The sequence below is a fragment of the Misgurnus anguillicaudatus genome, chromosome 12, assembly GCF_027580225.2.
Source record: "Misgurnus anguillicaudatus chromosome 12, ASM2758022v2, whole genome shotgun sequence".
NCBI classification, from domain to species: domain Eukaryota; kingdom Metazoa; phylum Chordata; class Actinopteri; order Cypriniformes; family Cobitidae; genus Misgurnus; species Misgurnus anguillicaudatus.
In genome coordinates, this window is record NC_073348.2 from 38,672,113 (window position 1) to 38,699,909 (window position 27,797).

Sequence of the window (27,797 nt, forward strand, 5' to 3'; positions counted from 1 at the left end):
TACACCACCCCTTTCAATACGATCAAAATTTGCATCTGATCAACCTCAATCGTATTGATTAAGGTGTTTACATGAAGGCTTTTCCATCTGACTAAGCCATCAATACGATTCCAAATGGATCATTAGGTTGCATGTAAACGTACCTAATGTAGCATCACATTGGTTCCCTCAACAAGGATTTTTCCATACGTTTTTAACATGCAAAAAAATTTATCAAGATCATCGAGATAATCTTCACAAATAAACACATTTATTATTTTGAATAAAATTGCAATAAATAAAAAGCTAACCTTTTGCTATAAGCGAACTACCATTCCATTCTCGATTTCATCAAGCTTTCAACAACTTAACTAACTTTATTAAAACATTTTAAAAGAAAATCCCTGGAAAGGAATTACTCCATTCATAGAGATCGAGATTCATAAATCTCCATTCACATTTTTGGACGGTGAATTGTGTTTTTCCTAGATTTCTATGCATGATGACATTAAAAGAACTTGTTAGCAACCACCTTATTCAAGACCACCTTATTCAAAATCAGGTGAGTGAGGTATTGGTGTGTTTTATGTCAGATAAATATCTTGAGCTTGTGTTAATCACACACCAAAACCAAAAACCCAAACAATTGATTTTGGGAACCTGCAGTGTAAAAATAAACTCATTTCATGGTTTTGGCTTACCAAACTACATCACATCATCATGACTGCAGTGCTCCATTAGGACGGCAGCCAATCGTGACATGGAAAAAACTTTGTGCTAATCAGGTGAGGTTTGCACCAATCAGAACAGATGGACACGCACACCAAACTTAAGTGACCTTTGCATCCTAATGTAAACACTGCAGTCACTTGCTGCTGCATTAATGCAACTTAAACTTTATGAAGCATTAACTCATTTCATAATTTATTGTAAGAAGAGGATGCTATATGAACAAGCATGTCTTAATGTTTCCAACATCTTAATATTTTATGACCATTAAGCATAAGAATAATAATGCATGGGTGTAATGATGATCTAATTTAATCTGAATGCACGCTTGGAATCGTATTGAATCGGATGTTTCTTTCTCCTCCCACATGGAATTTGAATCTTTTTGTCGCGTTGTAAAGAATAGTTTCATCATGTGTAATAAGATATCAAATGTTTATAGCTGTGGTCATTGTTGACACTAATAAAAATGATAGCGATCGGCAAATAAGATAATACTCGTGTGTGGGATTACAATCATGGTTTTATGTAAGTGTGTGTACGCACATCGCTGCTTCTAGGTCTGTATTTACCAAACACACCCCCTCATGTATTATCTCACCACATCTGTCTGGTTCATATGTGTCCATGAGTCCACAAAACTAAAGAAATCTGACATACAGATGCGAGTATATAAGGAGGGGTTGAGTTCATATCTGCCAGAGCTTGATGGTTAAAACTATGTTACCTGGCAGCTATTCATTTAAGTCCTGTAAAGTTATTCCTTTTGTCATTCCTGGAAATTGATCACTTTGATAACTTAAAGAAAATGAAAAGCATTCACCTTTTCCAGGTGGTTCTGTGTATTTCCGTGCTGTTTCTTGACCGTTCCAGTGCTGAACATTTTGACACTTTAAACTTTAAAAACAACACTTTCTGTTTTCGGACAAAATCTTCTTCGGATGAGCAAACACATTATGCATTTCTCCGAAAGACTCCGACATCTCTTCTCTTATTTGACAGCATCTGGAGCAAAAACAACAGAGTTTTCAGTTGCATCATAACCAATCAACAATCTGTTATTGAGGGTTACCTGTCCAGGTGTATGAATTCGTCAAGTACCTCTTTTTTGGAAAGCTCTGATGTCCGCTTTAACATCAGTGAGTTGTTTGAACCCGATGGCCCCTGTCAGACTGCAGGTAATATGAAGGGATTTACAGTGTCTGTACACAAGACCAGAGACCTCAGGAGTGTTGACCTCGATGGATCTGTGCAACTGGACATTGGGAAGAGTTCAAGGCCAAAGCTTCGCCGCTCAAAGCGATCATGGATGATTCCAGGAACTGTATGGTGTGGATCTGGAAATCGGGCATCTAACTTTTCTGACCTGGGTATGTAGGGATATAGCCATCAATTATTACATAGATATTATTACATTATTACCTAAATACATGTTACGTAGTGGATTAGCAAAGTTTTAAAACCGCAAAGTTTTGACATTAAATAAAGATAAGCATTTATTTGAAACAAAGCATAATGGGATTATACAAAAATATTGTTAATACCCACATAACTACGCTATAAAAAATGTTGGGTTATTTTCAACCCAAAATCAACCCAATTTGACTCAACCTGCTGGATTGTTTTAACCAAGGGGCAACCTTCTGAACTATATAGTGAAAACTATTGAAGACAAGATTATTGTAAATGCCTACATATTCACACTATAAAAAAATGTGGGATATTTTTAACCCGAAATCAACCAATTTTCAACCCAATATCAACCAATTTTCAACCCAATTTAAACCCAACCTGCTGGGTTGTTTTAACCAAGGGGCAACCTTCCAAACTCTATCGTGAAGACTATTGAAGACAAGATTATTGTAAATGCCTACATATTCACACTATAAAAAAAATTGGGATATTTTTAACCCGAAATCAACAAATTTTCAACCCAATATCAACCAATTTTTAACCCCTTTAAACCCAACCTGCTGGGTTGTTTTAACCAAGGGGCAACCTTCCAAACTCTATCGTAAAGACTATTGAAGACAAGAATATTGATAATGCCTACATATCCACACTATAAAAAATGTTGGGTTATTTTCAACCCAATATCAACCCATTTTCAACTCAATTTAAACCCAACCCGCTGGGTTGTTTTAACCATGGGGCAACATTCCAAACTCTATCAAAAGACTATTGAAGAAAGAAAATTGTTAATGCCTACACATCTACACTATAAAAATGTTTGGGTTATTTTCAAACCATTATCAACCAATTTTCAACTCAATTTGAACCCAACCCACAGGGTTGTTTTAACCATGGGGCAACCTTCCAAACTCTATCAAGAAGACTATTGAAGAAAAGGCTATTGTTAATGCCTACATAAACTACACTATAAAAATGTTGGGTTATTTTCAACCAAATATCAACCCATTTTTAACCCAATTTTAACCCAACCTGCTGGGTTGTTTTAACCAAGGGGCAACCTTCTGAACTTTATCGTGAAGACTATTGAAGACAGGAATATTATTAATGCCTACATATCCACACTATAAAAAATGTTGGGTTATTTTCAACCCAATATCAACCCATTTTCAACTCAATTTAAACCCAACCCGCTGGGTTGTTTTAACCATGTGGCAACCTTCCAAACTCTATCAAGAAGACTAGTGAAGAAAAGACTATTGTTAATGCCTACATAACTATACTATAAAAATGTTGGGCTATTTTCAACCAATATCAACCCATTTTCATCCCAATTAAAACCCAACCTGCTGGGTTGTTTGAACCAAGGGGCAACCTTCCAATATATTGTGAAGACTATTGAAGACAAGAATATGGTTAATGCCTACATATTCACAGTATAAAAAATGTTGGGTTGTTTTTAACCCAATACCAACCCACTTTCAACTTAATTTAAACCCAACCCGCTGGGTTGTTTTAACCATGTGGCAACCTTCCAAACTCTATCAAGAAGACTATTGAAGAAAAGACTATTGTTAATGCCTACATAACTATACTATAAAAATGTTGGGCTATTTTCAACCAATATCAACCCATTTTCATCCCAATTAAAACCCAACCTGCTGGGTTGTTTGAACCAAGGGGCAACCTTCCAATATATTGTGAAGACTATTGAAGACAAAAATATGGTTAATGCCTACATATTCACACTATAAAATGTTGGGTTATTTTCAACCCAATATCAACCCATTTTCAACTCAATTTAAACCCAACCCGCTGGGTTGTTTTAACCAAGGGGCAACCTTCTGAACTCTATCAAGAAGACTATTGAAGAAAAGGCTATTGTTAATGCCTACATAACTACACTATAAAAATGTTGGGCTATTTTCAACCAATATCAACCCATTTTCATCCCAATTTAAACCCAACCTACTGGGTTGTTTGAACAAAGGGGCAACCTTCCAATATATTGTGAAGACTATTGAAGACAAGATTATTGTAAATGCCTACATATTCATACTATAAAAAATGTTGGGATATTTTTAACCCAAAATCAACCAATTTTTAACCCAATTTAAACCCAACCTGCTGGGTTGTTTTAACCAAGGGGCAACCTTCTGAACTTTATCGTGAAGACTATTGAAGACAGGAATATTATTAATGCCTACATATCCACACTATAAAAAATGTTGGGTTATTTTCAACCCAATATCAACCCATTTTCAACTCAATTTAAACCCAACCCGCTGGGTTGTTTTAACCATGTGGCAACCTTCCAAACTCTATCAAGAAGACTAGTGAAGAAAAGACTATTGTTAATGCCTACATAACTATACTATAAAAATGTTGGGCTATTTTCAACCAATATCAACCCATTTTCATCCCAATTAAAACCCAACCTGCTGGGTTGTTTGAACCAAGGGGCAACCTTCCAATATATTGTGAAGACTATTGAAGACAAGAATATGGTTAATGCCTACATATTCACAGTATAAAAAATGTTGGGTTGTTTTTAACCCAATACCAACCCACTTTCAACTCATTTAAACCCAACCCGCTGGATTGTTTTAACCATGGGGCAACCTTCCGAACTCTATCAAGAAGACTATTGAAGAAAAGACTATTGTTACTGTAATGCCTACATAACTACACTATAAAATGTTGGGTTATTTTCAACCCAAAATCAACCCATTTTCAACCCAATTTAAACCCAACCTGCTGAGTTGTTTTAACCAAGGGGCAACCTTCCAATATATTGTGAAGACTATTGAAGACAAGAATATTGTTAATGCCTACATATTCACAGTATAAAAAATGTTGGGTTATTTTCAACCCATTTTCAACCCAATTTAAACCCAAACTGCTGGGTTGTTTTAACCAAGGAACAACCTTCCAAACTCTATCGTGAAGACTATTGAAGATAGGAATATTGTTAATGTCTACATATTCACACTATAAAAAATGTTGGGTTATTTTCAACCCAATATCAACCCATTTTCAACTCAATTTAAACCCAACCCGCTGGGTTGTTTTAACCAAGGGCCAACCTTCTGAACTCTATCAAGAAGACTATTGAAGAAAAGGCTATTGTTAATGCCTACATAACTACACTATAAAAATGTTGGGCTATTTTCAACCAATATCAACCCATTTTCATCCCAATTTAAACCCAACCTACTGGGTTGTTTGAACCAAGGGGCAACCTTCCAATATATTGTAAAGACTATTGAAGACAAGATTATTGTAAATGCCTACATATTCACACTATAAAAAATGTTGGGATATTTTTAACCCAAAATCAACCAATTTTCAACCCAATTTAAACCCAACCTGCTGGGTTGTTTTAACCAAGGGGCAACCTTCTGAACTTTATCGTGAAGACTATTGAAGACAGGAATATTATTAATGCCTACATATCCACACTATAAAAATGTTGGGTTATTTTCAACCCAATATCAACCCATTTTCAACTCAATTTAAACCCAACCCGCTGGGTTGTTTTAACCATGTGGCAACCTTCCAAACTCTATCAAGAAGACTAGTGAAAAAAAGACTATTGTTAATGCCTACATAACTATACTATAAAAATGTTGGGCTATTTTCAACCAATATCAACCCATTTTCATCCCAATTAAAACCCAACCTGCTGGGTTGTTTGAACCAAGGGGCAACCTTCCAATATATTGTGAAGACTATTGAAGACAAGAATATGGTTAATGCCTACATATTCACAGTATAAAAAATGTTGGGTTATTTTCAACCCAATATCAACCCATTTTCAACTCAATTTAAACCCAACCCGCTGGATTGTTTTAACCATGGGGCAACCTTCCGAACTCTATCAAGAAGACTAATGAAGAAAAGACTATTGTTAATGCCTACATAACTACCCTATAAAATGTTGGGTTATTTTCAACCCAAAATCAACACATTTTCAACCCAATTTAAACCCAACCTGCTGGGTTGTTTTAACCAAGGGGCAACCTTCCAATATATTGTGAAGACTATTGAAGACAAGAATATTGTTAATGCCTACATATTCACAGTATAAAAAATGTTGGGTTATTTTCAACCCATTTTCAACCCAATTTAAACCCAAACTGCTGGGTTGTTTTAACCAAGGAACAACCTTCCAAACTCTATCGTGAAGACTATTGAAGATAGGAATATTGTTAATGTCTACATATTCACACTATAAAAAATGTTGAGTTATTGTCAACCCAATATCAACCCATTTTCAACCCAATTTAAACCCAACCTGCTAGGTTGTTTTAACCAAAGGGCAACCTTCTGAGCTTTACCGTGAAGACTATTGAAGACAAGACTATTGTTAATGCCTACATAACTACACTATAAAAAATGTTTGGGTTATTTTCAACCCATACTCAATCAATTTTCAACCAATTTGAACCCAACCCACAGGGTTGTTTTAACCATGGGGCAGCCTTCCAATATAACGTGAAGACAACACGGAAGTGACTTAAACTGCAATTCATCAACTGGCCACTAGAGTCAATCCCATAGATCCCCTTGTTAAAATGCCCAACTTTACAGCAGAAAATAATGTTTACCTGGTGCAAAAAGTGTTTTTGGTCGGTATACCTAATTTTGCCTTAATTACAATTGTGAAGGGGGTAATTCTTTATAAGTCATCCATTAAAATTATATTAAGTCTTAAAGTTCTGCATAATTAAGGGTGTGGCCAATTGTGTGATGGGTGAACTGTCACTGCTGTAACTACTGCCAAGCTACTAGGTGGGCGTGGTTTCAGCAACCACTTCAGCTTCACCCACATCCCGCCTCTTTACTCATTTTCTGTTAATTGCGAGTGATTTGTGCTGACACGATGCCAAGATGGCGAAGACAGGCACTGTCTACTATTGGCTTCAAAAAAGCTTTTCCCAAACCTATGGGTGACGTCACGGACACTATGTCCATATTTTTACAGTCTATGGTTTAACCTGTTGTATAAAATATAAAAATTTTCTGGGTTAATTTTGAATGGGTTAAATCTGTCCCTTTTTGACCCAACACTGGATTGAAAATAACCTAGCATTCTTTATAGTGGATAGAATACATAGATAAGATTTAGTAGATGTAAAAACTTAGCATATGTACTTGGTTCTTGTTTTTAACTATTCTCTCACCTCCTTGCAGGTTTATTTGAAGAAACCGATAAATGTTGCCGAGAACACGATCATTGTAAGGACACCATTGCATCTTTCTCATTTAAACACGGCGTCTTCAACACAAACATATTCACTTTATCTCACTGCGACTGTGATAACAGGTATGATTTCTTTCATACAACCCAACAAGACTTATCCTATAGTGCCCTTGTGTGTAATATGAGATGTGTTTATTATGATTGAAGGGAGCTTTATTTCACAGAGCCAGCTTCTTACATTACCCAGAGCATGAGAAACTAGCTGCTGTATCATATCTCTGTGTAATGAGGCCTTGTGATATCAATTCAGGTTCCGCCGTTGTCTTATGGGAGTAAACAGTACCGTGTCCAACATGGTGGGATACGGCTACTTCAATATGCTAAAGATGCGCTGCTTTGAGTTCTCGCATAGGATGCAGTGCGCAAAGAGAATGTGGTGGGGCAGGTATGTATCAATTTCATTTGATTCAGCTTTTTCTGAACTATTTATGTGTGAATGTAAAGAAATGCTCATAAGTAGTCATAAGTAGCCCGGTTATATTTCTAGCAATAGCCATACATTATATGGGTCAAAATTATAGATTTTTTTATGCAAAAAAATCATTAGGCTATTTAGTAAAAATCATGTTTCATGAAGATATTTTAAAAAATACCATAAATATATCAATTTATTATATTTATTGCTAAAGACTTCATTTGGACAACTTTAAAGATGATTTTCTTAATATTTTGATTTTTTTTTCAGATTTTCAATTAGTTGCATCTCAGCCAAATAATGTCCTATCCTAACAAACCATTAAAAAATGGACCCTTATGACTGCTTCTGTGGTCCAGGGTCACATGTAGCTACTTAAAGGAACACGCCCACATTTTGGGAATTTAGCTTATTCACCGTATCCCCCAGAGTTAGATAAGTCCATACATACCTCTCTCATCTCCGTGCGTGCTGTAACTCTGTCTGACGCAGCCCCCGCTAGCTTAGCTTAGCACAAAGACTGGAAGTGGGTGGCTTTAGCTAGCATACTGCTCCCAATAAGTGACAAAATAACGCGATCATTTTCCTATTTATGTGTTGTGATTTGTATAGTCAAACCGTGTACAAATAACAATGTGATATGAGACACAGCGATCTTTTAACAGTATACATACTGAGAACTATATTCTCTGAAGACGAAGCACTGCCGCATGGGCGGAGTGATTTGCACAATTCTGACCGAACTCTCTGCTCCTCACCAGGGGCTTCTCGTGTGCTGCGAGCAGATCACTCCGCCCATGCGGCAGTGCTTCGTCTTCAGAGAATATAGTTCTCAGTATGTATACTGTTAAAAGATCGCTGTGTCTCATATCACCTTGTTATTTGTACACGGTTTGACTATACAAATCACAACACATAAATAGGAAAATGATCGCGTTGTTTTGTCGCTTGTTGGGGGCAGTGTGCTGGCTGGAGCCGCCCACTTCCGGTCTTTGTGCTGGGCTGGGCTGGCGGGGGCTGCGTCGGACGGAGTTGCAGCGCGCGCGGAGGTGGGAGAGGTGTGTGTGGACTTATCTAACTCTGGGGGATACGGTGAATAAGCTAAATTCCCAAAATGTGGGCGTGTTCCTTTAAATGTCTACTTAACTGGCAAATGCTACTTAACAGTATCAGTATGCACAAGTTTACTCAATTAATTTTTGTGTTACAATATAATTTAGTGCACCAAACTGAACATAACAAATCAAAGGGATAATTCACCCAAAAATGAAAATTCTGTCATCATTTTCTCACTCTCATGTTGTCACAAAACTGTATAAATATCTTTGTTCTGATGAACACAAAAGAATGAGGAATGTTTGTAACCAAACTAATTATGAGCCCCATTCACTTCTATAGTAGGATTAAATAATACTGTGGAAGTGAATGGGGCTCATTAATGGTTTGTTTACAAACATTCATCAAAATATCATGTTTATCAGAACAAAGACTTTTATACATGTTTGTGACAACATGAGAGTGAGTAAATGATAGGAGAATTTTCATTTTTGGGTGAACTATCCCGTTAAGTAGGCTACAGTCTACATGAACACTAAGTTAAGTAAACTTATAAACATTTTTGGAAGACCCCATTACTCAATTAAATGAAACCGAGAGTTAACCTAATTAATGATTTAAGTTTACTCTACAAATGCTATCAAGTATTGCTAACTAAATAACTTTGAAATTTTAAAGGTGCAGTGTGTAGATTTTAGTGCCATCTAGTGGTGAGGTTGCATTTTTATGTATATTATATTGCATTGCTGTCAAAAGATCATTCTAAAATGTACACACTGAACCTTTAAGGCAGGAGGTGTCCTCACCTTTTCTAAGTAAAGTTAACTAATTATATTTTACAGTGAATGTGCTGACGTTTGGAAATCGAAATGTTGTGTAAACAAGTAAATCACAGTATGTTTCTCCTTTTAACTGCAGGTGCGCATTTTCCAAACTCGCTCAATATGCTGTGATCAAAGGTCAGAGAAACTACACTGACACGATACCGGAAACAGACAAAGATATTCTGGAAAAAAACTTTCATCAGACAATAACGTATGGAGAAAATCAGGTCACCAAAAACTCGGAAGCATCATTTACAAAACAAGCCAATGAGTCCAGGAGTGAAGAGCTGAATCCGGTATCGCCATGGCCATCTGTTACAACACCATGGTCCCCAAAACCTTTCTTGGTACCAACAGACACACCGAAGACAACACTGCCACACCATATGCACATACAGCAAAAAGGTGAAATATATGTATTTATATAAATAATATATAAATAAATAATTTCATTTAACATCCTCTAAAATGTATCTGTTTTGGTTTCATAGGTGAGTTTGAAATATGTGACAGCTACAGAGACCTGGATTCTTGCCATTTACAGATCCCTGCTTTACAGGAGAAATTCGGTCTACGAAACCCCGATCTCAGAACTATGTATCACTGTAACTGTACTGTCAGGTGAATGTGTATTTCATATCTTACTAAACAAAAAATTGAGCAAATTCAGCATATAAAAGCAAACCTTGTCTACCCCTTATTTTCATTAAAAAAGGTATATTGCATTCACAGGCTTGCCCAAAAAATCTCCAGTATGGATGAGGTTGATCCTGTGCATTCACTGTTAATGGCCTTTGTGTCACAATCCTGCTTTATTCTGCCTCAGTCTGAAAACTGTACTGAGGCCACCAGGTTGGTATGGATAAATGGTTTGTTAAAAATAAACGAGACTACTTAGCATTTTGTCAAACTGTCTCTCTCCCATTTAGTTGCTCTAAAACTCAAGCAGATGCGCCATTTATCCAGCATTGGAGAAAAGACACGACGGGAGGGCGACATCTAGTGGACTTCAATCGTAAACTCAAGAGAATAAATCTGAAACGATCCAAGAGAAAAAACTCGACAGTCAGATTACGCAACAAATGTATCAGGATCCACAATAAACTACGCAGAACTTCAGTTACTCAACAAATTTCCTGATATCTATTTTGAGTTTAAGTATAGAAACAGAATAAAACGATTATCAGATATAGACAGATTTGAATTAATGTTGACCAACAACGTAAAGATAAAAAAATTAAAAGTATTAATCATGTCAAAACTTACTGTCATACTGTCAATTTTCTGTTGATGAGACGAAGAAATATTCCCACTTCTCCTCAGGCATCTCGGGAACTCAATCGCGCATGCGCAGAGTACAGTCTGTCAGGCCGATTCTCATTCGGAAGGCTGCAGCCTCCGGAGCTGCATACGTCATCAAGCCTGATTTATTTAAGCATTTACAAGTCATAAGCATATTACAACAATTTACGATAAGACTAATAGTGAACTTTATAATTGTTAATATTCTGAAATAAAACGTCGTTATGACGTATGCAGCCTACATATGCGACCTCTGGAGGATGCAGCCTTCCGATTGAGTCTTCACTGCATGTAAATTAATTTTGTAAATGTATGTGAATTTGTAAATAGCAAATAAATATTTTTAATAAAAAACGTTATTCGTTATTTTCTTTTCCTGATTCAAGTACTTTATTGTATGCTGATTTTATGTAATTTAATAATGTTGATAATTTTCTCGGTACTAAATAATACTGAAAACAATACCACAAAAACGATAACAATCCATAAAAAAATACATATGATTTTTTTTTACATATGCTATAATATTAATATCGTATTGAAGGGGAAAAAATGAAATATTAAAGTTTACTTTGGTAACGACACTTTAACCACCAGACACCAGTAAATAAATAAATAAATAAATACATTATTGCAATCCAAGGCTTATAAGGAGAACAACAAATTTGTTGTGCTTTGACATTCGCTGTAACTTACTGAGGCGGAAACCCGGTTACCATGGTGACAAAGGCACAATTTGTGTGTTTTGCAAATATAACGTAATCCAGTGAAGATGATGTTTTTTTTCCTGTAAAAATATACATTTCCTCACAATTAGCCAAAAATGTTAACATCTACAAATCATTTGTTTTTAAAATGTCAGTGAAGTTGGCTCACTAGTGGTGCTTGAGTCAGTCACAGGACTAGTCACAGTAGGTAACTCAACTCCTGTCTGATGTCACAAATAGCAACCGAAGGCCTGAACTACCGAAAGCATCAGAACCGCCTCTACCGGGAGGAGAGCAAAAGCCTGTAAGAGAAAAGCGGATTTGACAACATGGCGAACTTTCCTCTGGAAGAATAACTTTACTTAACAGCTGCTGAGCGTCTGTTTGTGTGACTCTCTTGCTCAAAATCTGCGGAATAAAGCGCGATATATAAAACCGAAGTCAGTTCGCTTTTTGAGGAAGGAAGCGTTTTCTCATGGATTCGGGACGTGTGAAGTATCATGGATGAAAGTTTGAAATAGTTGTTGGATAGTAAAGCACAGGACAGGATGGAGAAAGAAGGAACGAGACGAGAAAAGGTAAACAAACACAGAATGGTGTGAACTCTGAGAATTTGTAGTCTCGTGCACATCGTTTATGTAAACATGAGGTAAATGATGCAGTGTATTGTCACCGATTGGCGTTTCTTGCAATAAAGCCGCATGCATTAAAGTATTACAGTCGAGTTTGTTTTCATGCAGGGTTGCATGGAGTTTTTGGGTTTGTTTCTGCATTATTTTACAGTGATGACTGTTAAAATAAAGTTTTATTAGATCAGTGTCACAATGTGAGTTGCTTGAGATGGTTTAATGTCTCGCTGACAACTGTCGTTGTTTTTGAGTTCAGATGGTATAAGTTAGTTCTGGAAATTATTTTTGCATATAACACTTCCATAATACAAATCATGACATTTTATCACAGACTCCTGTAATTATCCAATGAGATTAAATGTTTCAGTCTGTTAATATTCATGACTGGAAACATAAACTTCATGAAGATTCATGGACAGCGGTGGCTATTGTAAGCCTGGTGAATACATTAACTTACTGTAGTTTTAAATTCTTTTACAACTAATCGCAATTAATCGTTTGCAGAATAAAAGTTTTTGATTTTTTGATCAAATATGTGTATGTACCGTGTAACTTATAATAATTATGTATATAAATACACACACACACACACACACATGCATTTATATATCTAAGAAATATTTACATGTGTATATACATTTTTATTATTATATATAATATATAGGATATAAATATAAATACATACTTAATATGTACACATTTTGTTCTTAAAATTGTACATGCATGTTTGTGTATTATTTATATATACATAAATTTTATGCACAATAAACACACATATATGATGTAATAAAAACTTTTATTCTGCAAACGATTAGTTGCGATTAATTGTTATAAATTTTTGATTGTTGCTGATTTTATTCCTGCTTTTGATGTTCTTATATCACCGTTTGCTATTTGTTTTGCTGTCATGTGTCATAGGTTAGTTGTTTAGAGGTTAGTTGTAGTTAACAATATTCATTGATTGTCACTGGTCTTATGGTTTTTGTGTAGTTTGTCTAGATTTCCTTGTTTATTTTAGAAGCTAGACAATATTTTGGTCACACTTTATTTTACCGTATCACTGTTACAGTGTAATTATACATTTAAGTACTAAGTAATAATCATTATCAACATGTACTTACTTGGGGTTAGGATTAGGGTTTGGTTTAGGGTTAGTTGCATGTAATTATGCACAATTAACTGTTATTACTATAATAATTACATGTAGCATGTGTAACAAAGACACCGTAAAATAAAGTGTTACCGATATTTTCATGAACAAGCAATCTTTAGTTTCCCTGCCAACAATGTATTGACTGAATAAGATACTGTAAGTTTGCCTTGAAGGGGACATTTCACAAAACTTTTTTAAGATGTCAAATAAATCCTTGGTGTCCCAAGAGTACATGAAGTTCTAGCTCAAAATACCATATAGATCATTTATTATAGCATTTTAGAATTGCCACTTTAAATGTGCCGTTTTTGGTGTGTGTCCTTTTAAATACAAATGAGCTAATCTCTGCACTAAATGACATTGCCTTGATTGGATAGTGCAGATTAAGGGGCGGCACTATCCCTTTCTGACATCACAAGGGGAGCCACATTTCAATGACCTATTTTTCACATGCTTGCAGAGAATGGTTTACCAAAACTAAGTTACTGGGTTGATCTTTTTTACATTTTCTTGGTTGATAGAGGCACCGTGGACCCAATTATACCACTCAAACATGGAAAAAGTCAGATTTTCATGACATGTCCCCTTTAAGTTGACAAATTTAAATTGGCTAAACAAAGTTTTTGAGGCTTTTGAGATTTTGATACAAAATGTTGCATGTTTTGCATGCCATTTGTGATTTGCAAACAGTGTATGGCAATTCTGATGTCTTGGTAAACCTTTACTGACGAAATGCCCTCATTTGAGTGAAACAGATGCACAGTGTCTGTACTTTTACAGTAGTGTGGTGTCCCCACAGCAGGTGTTAAAATCAGACAGGATTTTGACAAAATTTACATCATGCTGTCATCGAGGAAAGCTCTGCTGTGGTCTTCCTAGCAGACAATAACATGTTTTGTGGTGCTGTCAGGCGAGCAGATGTTAGGGTGCACCTGTGTTTTCTTTGAAATCAGAGGAATCGGGTCTGTACAGTGGATGTATTGAGGGACAGCATGCAGCCACCGACCCTTTTCTGTAATCTGGAGTTTTGGACCAAGACCAGATTACATGATGGAATTTACTGAGAATAAATTGTGCCATTGTTTATTTGCTTTGTTTAGCACCTGATTTGCTAAAACAATTATGCAAATAAAAAGATAAAGATGCAGAAACACTCAAAAAGGTGGTTCATGAGCAAAATGCAGGTTTTTGCGCTGACATGTCTTGTGCAGACATGGTTTAACTGTTTAGTAAATTAACCACTCGAAGAGAAATAAGTCTCCTGTGCCTCTCGTCATATATACTTTAGTGATATGATCCTGTACACATCCTGGAGTTACAATATAATGAAATTACATCCTTGCATTGTAAACATGAGGAAATGCATTGTGTGTGCATCGAAAGAATATGAAACAGTAGTGACAATGTATTGATTGATTAAGTATAACATTGAAACCGTGTTGATATGTGAGTTGCTGGAAACAAACTGATACACTGGATGGTATTTGGTTAAGTGTAAATGAGAGATATTTTCACATATTACTGTAAATACTGTATATATACTTGTGCAATGGTTCTGTAACTGATATTGCTTTAGGATCCAGATTTACACTTTGGGTATCAACTGGCAACCCAACATGTTTGGCGAACAAAAGTACACAAAATATGTTCTTAAAATTGAACACTGAAATGTTTTAGTTTTGCTTAAAGCACACAGTCGTCTGCACGGTTCATTTTTATCCTTGTTGCAGGTGCTTCAGCATTTATTGTAGTCTGGGACATGTTTTTTTTGTACCTGTTTTGTTGTGGATGTTGAGGATACTGTGCTTGTGGTCATCTGAAATTTTTGACTGTATATTGTAGTTTCATTGAATGCTTGACCTTTAATGTAGAGTTGTAAAACATTGGTTCCGCACTTTTTAAAATGTATAATAATATTTATAATAGGAAAGCCTATTATCGGATTCGGTATCAGCATATAAATGGATTTTTCCCAGTATCAGACATTGAGTGCATTTACATGCACAGTCTTGCGGCAATTATGCTTAAAAAACTGGTAACGTGGGGTCATGTAAACGTGTAAAATGTTTTTTGTTTACTGGGTAAAGCGCATAAATGGCATAAGCAAAAAAAAAAAACTAGTTTCCAACATATCTCTTTTCTTGGACTACAACAAACACACGGATTGTTGTAGGCCAGTGGTTCTCAAACTTTTTCGGCATGCGGCCCCCCTTGGGTAGGGTGCATCCCTTAGCGGCCCCCCAAAAGAAAATGTATGACATAAAACATCCTAAAACTTAAACATTTGAATTAAACAAAAAATATTAAATTATACAACATATTGCTGTTGGTTAGTAGCTTTATTTTTCTGAGGTTTCATTACACAGAATTTATGATAAATTAATTTAATTTATAAAATGTAATAATACATCTTGCAGCCCCCTTGAGAACCACTGTTGTAGGCAACAGTTTACTTCCTGAGCTTGTTGATGTACACCAGACCGACATTATCATAAATCCTCCCACTTCTGACTTACAACCTGTGAGTTAACTCCTGAACCGAATATTTTAAACATGGTAAGGAGCGTCACGTTTCCCGCTGACGTCAGAGGTATTCAGACCAATCACAACATACAAATTAGGTGGCCAATCAGGGACACAGAGCTTTTCAAATCCATGCGTTTCAGGAAGAGAGTGAAATCTGGAACTACAAAAATGTACGGTATATGAAAAATAATGTTTTTAAACCACGTAAACACATTTTATTATACCAAATATACAAAATAAGATTGTTTTTTAGCAATAAATAGGTGCTCTTTAAAACACAACAAATGGTAGTGAGTCTTACTGTACTGTATAAGCAGTATTATGAGGGCAGTATTATGGGAAGTTTGTGATGGGCAGTGGAGAAATCTGAAGACAGCTGTTTCACAGACAGATAATGTAAAGTTGAGCCGTTGCCCTGCGGGTGTTTCGGAGCGGGCAATGACCGTCTGATGCCTGCCAGGAGAGAAGCTTGTTTTCATTTTCCCAGGAATGTGACTCAGCCCCTTGACCTGCTCCACACAGAGGGGTTGGATCAGAAATAAGCAGACAAACTCGGGATCAGTATTATTTATTGTGGAAAACTGCTTTTTGTATTATTGAACGAATCTCTTGAAGACACGTCCAGGTCACATTTCATCCCCACTTAAAAGACTACTAGACATTATATTTCCCCTAATAAATAAATATGAAACTGCAAGAAGTCTATTTTCCTTCATCAAGCTATATAAACCTTTTAATTTTGAGCTGTAAAATAAGCAGGCCATGACGTCCCTATTAGCTTTTTTCCACATATCCGTCCGTGTGTATGAATGTTGGCATGACACGTGTGAGCTCCAGACAGGTTGAGAGGTTTTGTTCACGCGCTGGAGCTTCTGGAGTTGATCAGGATTTATAGTTTGGGCTCATGAGTTGAGATGTTTGAAGTGAGCGGGTCAATCCAGACATGATCAGACTTCTACCCAGAAGAAAATCTGATGTTTACTGACTGACCCTGTGCTCCTTCTTATAGCAAAGACATAATGCTGGGTGTTAAAGCTTTTTTATCGTCAAAAGTTCAATGCTCTAACTGTGAGTTCACACCAGACGCGGGTTCAACGATTTGCATGAGTAGATTACATACAAAGTCAATGGGAAGACACAATCAGATGCGTCCTCGCGTGGGGTGATGCAAATTACGCGATATGGGCGGCACGTTTGCAGCGAAAACATGTACTATTCGCTTCAAACGCGTCTTTGCCCAAGTTGAAAATAGTCAACTCGAGTGAAAAATTCACATGACACTAAGTTAAATCCCGCGAGTAATCTAGAGCGAGTAACGCGATGCCCCGCGTTTGGTCTGTGCGTAGCATAACAGATCAAAAGTACATAAGCACGGGTCACAACAATTCAAGTATTTAGGTGGTTTGGCTGTTTGTTTCATTAAAGACGGTTTTTCGCCTTGTCGTCTTTGTGTAAATTACATTAACGCAAATCTGGAATATTGGTGACGTCATGCGCATTGTTTAAGTCAGTCTATTGGTAGGGGCCTATAAAATCCGTTTTATTTTTTCCCAAATTCCGTTTTATTTTTTCCCAAATTCCGTTTTCTCCGTTTTAATTTTTGCAAATTCCGTTTTATCCGTTTAAATTTTTGGCAATTATATTTTTTACCCTTTACTTTTATTTTAGTCATAAAAAGAGTGTGCCTTTAATGTTAATGATTAAAATGTAAATGATTTGGGGAAAAACTGGATAACAGGATTACTTAATGACTATAAAAGATACATTTACACACGCACATACACACGCACACGCGCGCACACACACAACTCAATTCAATGCATTGTTTAGTGTTGTTGCAGGAGAGAGAGGTACAGTGAGACAGACGTGGATGAGAGAGTGCATGTATCTTTGCGCTCACCGTGAACAGAGTGTTGACTAAACTTCAAAAAGAACAGTTCTCCGGTCACATAAAAGTCATGTGAGACCTGCTCGGAACTAAGTGCTTAGCGTCGAATTTCTTGATTTTTTCGCTGACGAAAGCCGAGTCGTGGAGAGCCGCTTCGCCATGGTTTCAGTGTTTTGGAGGGGGTCTGAAACGACGGGAGGGGGCGTGTCGCCCAGATTTACTTCCCCCGGTCTGCATTTCCCCCAGACATACGTTCGTCTCCCACACAAAAACATAATTTTATTCAAAATATGTAAAATTCCGCAAAATTCCGCGTTAATACTAGATTCCGTGTTAATTAGCCAATTCCGCGATTCCGTCCGCGATTCCGTGATCGCGGAAATTATAGGGCCCTATATTGGCATGTGCGAGTAGAAACAAAACCATCTTGATTGTTTGTTATTATATCTCTGTAGACGAATGCGCATTTGTTACTTAAACCTCTTTACAAGCTAACATCGCCATCTACAGGCCTGGCATTTGTAAATACTGCGGATCTAGTCATCGTTGCGGATCTGTGTAAACACAGATCTTTTTGACCGCGTTGTTGTGTGTATGTGAAATTTTTCATAAACGCGAAGAAAAGCATTTCTTTTTTGCTACATGGTTGTCGCACTGAAAAAAACAACTAGTAAAATTTACTTAAAAAAATCCTCGTAACAATTTGCACGAACTTTTTTTAAGTAAAATTTACTGCTTTTTTATAAGTAAAAGTTACCTACTAAAATCAAATAAAATTTACTTAAAATTGCATGATAAAACATATGTTAAATAATTAATTAAATGTTACTTAATTATTTTATTTAGAAGTTAGATTTATTTTAATCGTTTAGGGAAAGTCTATTAGGTTTTTTTTTTAATTGAAGCATTGCTGTCCTATTAATATTAAATAAATCGTATTTTCTGTTTGTTATTTTCTTTAACATATTAATATGGACATAGTTCTTTTAAGTGTTATAAATAGCATTATAACACACAATTCATGACTGACAACAAGTCAGTCATTGAATAAACTTGATTCGGAACAGAAACGCACACAAACTGTGTTTCTGACATGCATTATCAGCACTGTGGAAAGAATTACAATACAATGTTCTGAACAGGGTTCATGTAAAGAAACACTGATCATCTGAACGGTGACTTCACAAAATTATTATTTACAACAAAACAACATCAATAATATAAGAGCTTAAACTTTTTTGACATTTTGCTAACAAATATTTAAGTAGTTAAAGTTCTTATCAGTTCTTATTCTGTGATAAAGTTTAAAAAATAAAAATATTCAGGCGCAAAGAATTGTGGGTATTCCTTACAACATGTGCAAATAAATGTAAGTAAATTTTACTTAAATAATACAAGAAAATATCTAATAAGACTTACTATTCCCACACAGTTCAGTTTTTACATTAATTAATTGTGTATTTATCATCATTTTACGTAGGAAAATCTAGTTCTCAATAAATGTTAATATTATTATGTAGAAATTATGAGAGTTAATCTAATAAATATTACTACACCAAAAAGTTCGTTTTTTCAGTGCGTGTAAACGTAGCTTTAAGGGCTGTTAATCATGCAAATCATTTACCTTTAATGACATTAAATAATATTGCATATTTACTTTAATAAAAACATTTGAAATTGTTTGCATGTCATTAAATGTATAAATATGCTGTTCTTGTTTGTGCGCGTGCACTTTAGATTCAATTAGATTTGATTGGCTCTGTCAATGGTTTATCCTTAATCAGTTGGAAAAACAATCGCTCAGAAAGTGACCCCAACAATATTTGGGGGTGGTCCTTGTATTTTTATTGTTATAGTTGTGGTGTGAACTCGCTATTCTTTTTTTTATATAAAGCAATTTTTAAAACTATATTTTTTATAGTTATAATGTAAACGGCCCATCAGGACAGCTGGATGCCAAAAGAGATGTCTGGGTCATTCTGATGCCTTAAAGGCGGAGTCCACGATGTTTGAAAAACGCTTTGGAAAATTAGACGGGCCGTCTACCAAAACACACTTATACCCAATCAAATCAAATCAAATGCCGGGTTGCGTATGTGTGGGGCGGGTCTATCAACAGAAGGTCCAGATTCTATTGGGGTAGGGGCGTGTTTGTTTAGGTGATTTCAAATATCAACATTGGCTTTCAAACATCATGGACTCCGCCTTTAATCGGTATAGTGATCTATTGTGCTATCTACATATGGTTGAAAGATGGATTCAGGACAGGAGAAATGTTTCAGGTAAATACAGTTCAGTTCAGTGGTGCTAAACTGTTTGTTTTTTGTTGCTGGTTTTCTTTTGTCAGATTGTAGTACTATTAAAGAGGACACATTGTCCTCGCACACTAATTATGATGACCAATTTAACGGCCCTGTCCTTTATAACAGCTTCTTTGTAAATCCTTGTTATATTATGATAGGATCACAAAACAATTCATGCCGAAGTGCTGTTAAGAGCAAAATGAAGTGTTGAGTCTATGAGTAACATAAAAAATGGATCGTACTGGACTGTGACCAACGTGAGCTCAGATTTGGTTCTGTTTTGATGTTTTTCGCCATTTGGACTCGACAGCGATCAATCAAATCGCTCTCCTCTCTTCACCCAACTTGACTGGAGCTTGACTGGATTTAGCACGGCCAATATTATGTGTGTGGTCGGTTTATTTTGAGACTGGGAATGAAGTCAGAGTTTTACATGTGTGGTGTATGTTACATGTATTTGTGTGCTGATGAATATTGTGAGGTCACGTCTCTGTTGTCTCAGCTGAAGTTGACCACCAGCTTCATCTTTTACCTTCAGTAAGACTCTCATTATCTGACCAAGTCAACTAAAGCCAACCTACTGTTATCTGTGTCTAGCCTTGAATGGGTGGATATACATTTTGCCAGACTTAACTAAAGTCCACAACAGTCTGACATGTTCAAACAATAATCAGAGTAAGGACTTAATGGCAGTAAGATGTTTACATGACTGGAGCTATTAACCTCTTCACTCCTGTGCAGTTTTTATTTTTTATTATGGACGTATTTCGTTATTCAACATTATATAAACTGCTGACAGCAAGTCGTGTTGACAGAGTTCAGAGAAAAAAACTTCCTAATGTCAAGTGTGAAGAGCACTTTTCTTCCAATTGACGATTTTATATTTCCTTTGGTGTGTAAGTGTGTATTAGTACATGTTAACAATATGCCAAAGGTACAAACCCCAAAGTAAACGATGAAATGAGTTCTATCATACATTTTTTTTCTTGGACAAACACATGGATTGTAGGCAACAGTTTACTACCTGGGATTGGTGACGTAGATCAGTGGTTGGGGCTGCGAGATGGTGCCAGGGGGGCCCCAGTTTTATGACATTTTATAAAATACATTCATTTATCATGAATTCTGTGTAATTTAACCTAAAAAAAATTAGGTTACTAACCAACAGCACTACTTTGTATAACTTAATATGTTTAAAATGTTAAATTTTAGAACAGTTTTTGTCATAAATTTTCTTTTGGGGGGCCGCAAAGGAATGCACCGTACACAAGGGGGGCCGCACGGGGAAAAAGTTTGAGAACCACTGACGTAGACAAGACCGACATTATCATAATTCCTCCCGCTTCTGACTCCTGTAAATATTGCATTGTTACCAATGATGCGCGGGTCACTGTTTAAACAACCCGCACCTGACCGACGTTTTCAACTATATATATATATATATATATATATATATATATATATATATATATATATATATATATATATATATATATATATATATATATATATATATATATATATATATATAGTACCCGACCCGCTTCCTGGCCCGCATTTTTTAAAAGTAGTAATGGTTTAAAATAGTTAATTGGCATTTTTATTTTAAACGACCCAACCAACTGTGACCCGTATATCATTAAAAATATTTTTGTATGACTCGTAACCACGGCTTTGGATTAGCCTGCGCATCACTGCTTGTTATCGAATCCTTCAAACATGGTAAGGAGCGTCACATTTTCGGCTGACATCAGAGGTTTTCTGGCCAATCACAACGTACAGATTAGCTGGCCAATCAGGGACACAGAGCTTTTCAGATCGATGAGTTTTGTACAAAATCAAAGTGTTTGAGGAAGGGAGGATATCTGAAGCTACAAAAATGTACTGTATGTGGAAAATAATATGTTTTTTGAACCATAAACAACGCAAATACATTGTATTATACCAAACACACTACATAACATGTTTTAGCAATTAAATTGGTGCTCTTTAAAACTAATTTGCATGCGAAAAACACACGCGCACTCAGTTAGTGCGGTATATTTGCAATTAAAGTATATTGTGATATTAAAGTGTATTGTGTTAAATATAATTGCAATATCGCCAAAATCCCATTATAATCGCATTGAGAGGGTGCATGTAAACATAGTCTTTGTAAGCAATAGCTTAAAAATTGCTAGTTAAGGTTTGATAGTGTGATGGTTTGTGCATTAATTTGTGAAAATAATCGTATAACTAATTGTAACATACAAAAAGTATAAATGATTGTGTGCGAGTACTTTCTTTCTTTAAAGTTTCTCCGAAGTAAATCTTTGTATTTCATTCTTTCAGATGTGTATGATGTAAATTGTATTTTCCCTGCAGCTTTTCTCTCAATCTTTTTTCTTTGGCTCTTTGCACTCCAGTTTCTCTCCTCTGACGGACAGTATTTCTTTCTGTCTGTTTTCTCTCTCTCTCCTTCACTCATTTTGTCGTTCATGTGCTCCCGCTCTTCCTCTCAGCCTCTCTGGAAGTAATTACCCCGCTGTGCTATCCCAGAATTCCTGTAGAAGAAAAGAGGGGTGCGGCTTGTGAGATTACAGGAGAGAGAAGAGTCTGAAGTCGCTTTCTTTGGCTGCTGTTTTCTCTCTCTCTCTTTCTCTCTCTCTTTTTCTTTCTCTCTCTCTCAGGTGGCGAGTAATAAATTTGCTGTATTCAGTAAAGTCAGCAGGGTCTACTGGTGTGTGTCTCCCTGAGGAATCGCCCGCACACCCAAACAATAAGCACAGCTCTCGCTAACACCGTCTGTTGTATGTGATTTGTACTGTTGACCCTAAAGCTAAACTTTGATGCACTATGAGCGAACAAGGCTTTAGAATATATTATAACTTTTTTTCAGTGATTTTATTTGAAAAATAGCTTTAGCTTAATAAATAACCAACATGAACCCATATACTCCATATTCTGGAGTTCAAGCCCGTGCACATATGAGCGTATCTCCACCAGTACACCCACAGCATAATAAGAGTTTGTAAAATCTTATGTCTTATCTTGGTCAGAATTATTGCCAATCTTAGTAATATAAAAAACATTTTTTTCTTAATGGGGCGATTTCACGGAGTTTAGGCCCAAGTATATTAAGACATTTAGGTCGTTTTTGCAAAACAAAATACTGGTGTGCATCTTGAGACAAAACAATGGCACTGAACTGATATATATTAAGATATGTTATTACAAGTTGTTTTTAAATTAAGGCAGCACAAACATGCATTTTAGCCTGGGACTAGGATAAGACCTATTTGGGAAGCCTTCCCAATGAGATGCTTGTAACACTTTACAATAAGGTTAACATTAGTAAATGCATAAAATGAACTTACAATGAACAATATAGTTTATTTAGCACTTTTTAATCTTTGTTAATGAATATTAACGCCAGTAAAATTGTTCATGTTAGTTCATGGTGCATTGACTAATGTTAAAGGTGCCAAAGAGTGCATTGTAATAATTTGTTAAATAGTTCTCTGATATCTAAATAGAAGCTTTGTGTCTTTATCAAGTGCAAAAATGTAAAAAAAAAAGTGTTTTACGTGTCCATTTACAACCCTAGGATTTGCCTTTAGAATTAAATAGTCTATTATTACCTTATTTGAACGAGTCATGAATAATAACGTTGAGTTCTGACCTGGTTGGCTGTTTCTCAGAGCAGCTCCTTCAGTAGCTCTTTGTGTATGTAAAAAGATCTTATGTTTGAGTCTGTATCAGATGAAGATACAGGTTTTGAGGAATAATTAATTGTTTGGAGATTGTAAATGGACGTTTCTGAGTGCTAAGTTTGTGTTTTTTTCAGTATAGACCTGCAAAAAAACGTAACTGTAACATCAATAGTAGAACTTCAGGCTAAACGCTAGCATATAGCATTAACTAGCATGTAGCGCCAACTCAGCAGTCACAACTTTCTTTTTAGCATTGTAACAACATTGTAATTAATGTGTAATTAAATGTTGGGGCGTACATCTGGACTGTAACGTCACAGTTGGTGTTATGTTGAGATTGGTTTGTTTTCCAGCGGTCTTTTGTATGCACAAGGTTTAAAAAAGAAGGAAGAAACAATCGTTTTTAAGGCTCACGATATGTCATTACCATGTACAGCGCTCGTATTATTCATCTATGCCTATAGAAATACAGTTTTACTATCCACGGCACCTTTAACAGTTACAACTTTTCATTTCAATAATGTATTTGTAAATGCTAAAATTAACATGAACTAATTTAATAAATGTTGTTAGTTCATGTTAGATAATGCAGCATAAAATGAGCCAAATAAATCCATGCATATTCTGTATAGGTCTTACCATAGCATAAAAATAATTGTCTGCTTCCTTTAGTATTGTACAAATGTAGTGTTTCTTAATGAAGTTACACAGCTTTCGGGGTAACATTATAACCTTCATGGTCTCGTCTGAGTTCATTTGTATTAAGCCAGTGTCTGTGCTGTCTGTGCTGTTTTGACATTCAGTGTCACATGGTCTATTGTTCAGATTGGCGGTATTGTGGAGCTTTGTGTTTCTACAGGGTTTTTTATTGCTATTTCTTTTGCATAGTGGCGATATAATCCTTAAACCTTACAAAGCTGCTTAGTCTCAATGTGTTTACCACAACTTACCAATATGTACCAGTTTGAGGTACTCCTGTTTAGGCACAAAAGTAGAGCTGACTGGTAAACAGTGTTGATAGATGATGGATCAATGTGTATAGTCATATGATGATGTGCTAATGTTTGTAACATCATAAATGAGCCACATTTGCAGCTTAGTCTCTAAACCGCTTGTGTCTCCAAGAGAGCAAGGAAAACCCTTTAAAAGAGTTCTGCTGTCTGAATACCTTTTCCCCATAAAAGCCAGTTCTTGTTTTTAACATATAATAATCTGAGTCCACTAACGCGTCTCTCTGATGTGTTTTCCTCCCGGGCAGTTTGGTTTGTTCGGACCGCGAGCCCTGGGCAGGGCGGTGCACGCCGCGGCCGAGGGGCCGGGCCTCAGCAAGGCAGAGTTCATGGAGAAAGTGCGGCAAAGCAACGAAGCCTGCCAACTTGGGGACTTCCAGACGGCCGTGAAGCTGTACGGCGAAGCCCTGCGAGCAGACCCGCAAAACTGCATCCTGTACAGCAACCGCTCGGCCGCCCATCTGAAACTGGGCCAGTACCAGACCGCCCTTGATGATGCAGTCAAAGCCCGTCTCCTTAACCCTAAGTGGCCAAAGGTAAGTGGGTGGGGTTTTAACCTTGAATGACAACGCCTGTTGGTCAAGACTTTATATATCTTTATAGAAGATCTCGGTTGTTGAACGTGTTGTCTTGCGCAGCATACATTTGCATAAACATGAAACATCGTTAACGCTTGTTTGTGTCGGCATTTGATGCACTCACGGTGGGATTGAAACTGAGAGCCAAATTACCTCTTTGCTGAACATTTCTCTCATTTCTCTCACAGCAGAACCTTTCAGCAAAGTCAACGTCTGAAAAATGATCACAGTAGTGGCCTTGCTGCAGGGGTTCGTCTGCTCTTGGCAAAAGATTTAGGACTCGCTGTGATGGCCCTTCTAAATAACAGCCCACTTATTCAGAGGCTTTTCTGCTATGCGCTAAAGTCAGTGATTGAACTGCATCAATTGTAAAGAGAAATGAATTCGCCTTCGGTTGCTGAATAGTGTCCTATAATTCCGTTGAAGTATGTTCATACCTTTATATTAGTTCATGCACTTGATGCAGAGGTATAAGGGTTGGTCAGACTACACTTTTTGTTTCATTGATTTCCATTAATACGCATGCAAATGCATCAGACCAGACACGCAAGCTCGTGCGAAGATATATTTCGCATTTCACTGCGTCCCAAAGTCTGGTGAACTCTGGCATGCGAATTTGTATCATTTTACGAATGCGTCATGGCATGATCTTTCTCTCTACTGAAAATCAAAGATGGACGACGTGCTCCCCGCCCATATTCGGAGTAACGTCTGAAAAATATTTGCATGTTCAAAGTCTAGTGTGCCGCCCCTTAAAGGTAGGGTAGCACATTTTGAAAAATGCTAACGGTAGCCGCCTAGCAATGTAATCCCGATCCCACCCTCAAGTCAAACCGCCATCCAAAGTCACGCCTCTTCCAAAACACATGAACACGCACAGATCAGACGGTCACATCTCATGTCTCATTCAGCAGTGAGACAACTTTGCAGTACAAAGTCGAATAACACTGCCAAAATAACCAAACAACTGGTTTACATCAGAATTAGTTTAAGCACACGTTCGGTTGTGTAGACGTAGTAACTATATCGTTACGCTAATCCGTAAACGAACACAAATTTCATAAGCAACAATGTTTCATCAAAGTAGAATATCTGAATCCATCTCAATTCAAACATATCGCGTACCTACCTTACCAAAATAAACTGTGCAACAACTCTTTCAGACCCTTTGCGTCCTGCAGCTGTTTGCATCTCGTGGTAAAGCAGTAAATTTACCGATGTTCATTTGGGTTTTTGCTCTTGCTGATCCAGGCAGTTTTTGCTGGTGTTGTTATAAAAGATGCCTTTAGTTTTGTGCCTCCTGTGTAGGTTGTCAATTTAGCAGAAAAGTTTGCTGTTCTCACTGTTTACAGGCAGGAGGTGAGCGCACGTGAACGCGCCGATGACGTATGGTGTCTGCGTGGACTCGCTGCGCGGTGGGCATTCAAATTATGCTTACGTATGAGGGACAAAAATGGAAACGTCCGTTCGGACCGAAATCTATGATTTGTTGATCTTTTTTTGGTTCTACGCCTTTCACAGATAACATAAATTTCTACAAATACATTTAAACAACTTAACACAGTGATTGCTATCAGGATGTAAGGAGACTTTTAACCAGCATAACAAAAAATGTTTCAGGATCAAATCTGTTACCCTACCTTTAACCCCTTCACGGAAGTGTCTGGAGGTGAAAATATTACATAAAAACTGTTATTTATTGTTATAAATAAAACAATGCAAAAAATATATATTTTATACATAAAATTATCACAAAAAGTGAAGTTTGTGTTACACTTTTAGTAGTTTTACCAAAAACGGCCACTAGGTGTCAACAGTTTGCTGCATACTCTTGTCACTAATTAATAAATTACTGTTAATGCATTATTATTACTTTACTGTGTTTAAGACGGCAGACAACAAGTTGCCCAATAATGGATTGTACTTGGAATTAATTTATCATAAACTATTCATCTATGCATTTAAATAAGGAGGAGCAAGATCTTTCAGTTTGCATTGTTGTGCAAAATCAAGCTTTTGACTTTTTCCTGGGCGGCCCACACATCTGTGTGCAATCTTAACAGCTCATAAGTATTTTGTAATCAAGTAAACATGTTGGCTTTAATAGGAACTAAGGATATTGAATTGCCTATTTTCTCTTGTTTGTAAACCAAGAGTTGGTTGGACTCTTTGCACAGACATGAGTTTGGTCTCGCTCCGACCACACAATCCTCTCCTCCCCGGCCGAGAGCACATGTGGCAAAACCCAAACCCAGCAAAAGAACGTTAACCTCGGCATGCATAGCTGCCTGTCTTCAGCTTTGTGACTTTTAATTTGCTGCAGGAAGCCC

The 27,797-nt window shown here is 36.6% G+C and overlaps 2 protein-coding genes across 3 annotated transcripts in view; both read left to right on the forward strand.

Annotated features, from left to right (window-relative positions):
- Nucleotides 1–1,516: 1,516 nt before the first annotated feature.
- pla2g3 (phospholipase A2 group III) lies at nucleotides 1,517–11,350 on the forward strand. The gene is made up of 7 exons (XM_055207507.2): nucleotides 1,517–2,078; nucleotides 7,315–7,447; nucleotides 7,635–7,769; nucleotides 9,774–10,084; nucleotides 10,171–10,300; nucleotides 10,412–10,531; nucleotides 10,609–11,350. Exons 1-7 carry the CDS (start codon nucleotides 1,517–1,519, stop codon nucleotides 10,817–10,819), a joined length of 1,602 nt encoding a protein of 533 aa, XP_055063482.2. The 3' UTR covers nucleotides 10,820–11,350.
- A 350-nt stretch (nucleotides 11,351–11,700) lies between these two features.
- The window catches only part of ttc28 (tetratricopeptide repeat domain 28), a 299,276-nt gene continuing 283,179 nt past the window's right edge, over nucleotides 11,701–27,797 (forward strand). The window contains exons 1-2 of one of the 2 annotated variants that reach the window (XM_073874582.1): nucleotides 11,701–12,266; nucleotides 25,138–25,425. In XM_073874582.1, the coding sequence (XP_073730683.1) occupies nucleotides 12,237–12,266; nucleotides 25,138–25,425 (318 nt within the window). In that variant the 5' untranslated portion in view covers nucleotides 11,701–12,236. The remainder of the gene's footprint in view (nucleotides 12,267–25,137; nucleotides 25,426–27,797) is intronic. The other variant, XM_073874583.1, reaches the window with a different exon arrangement.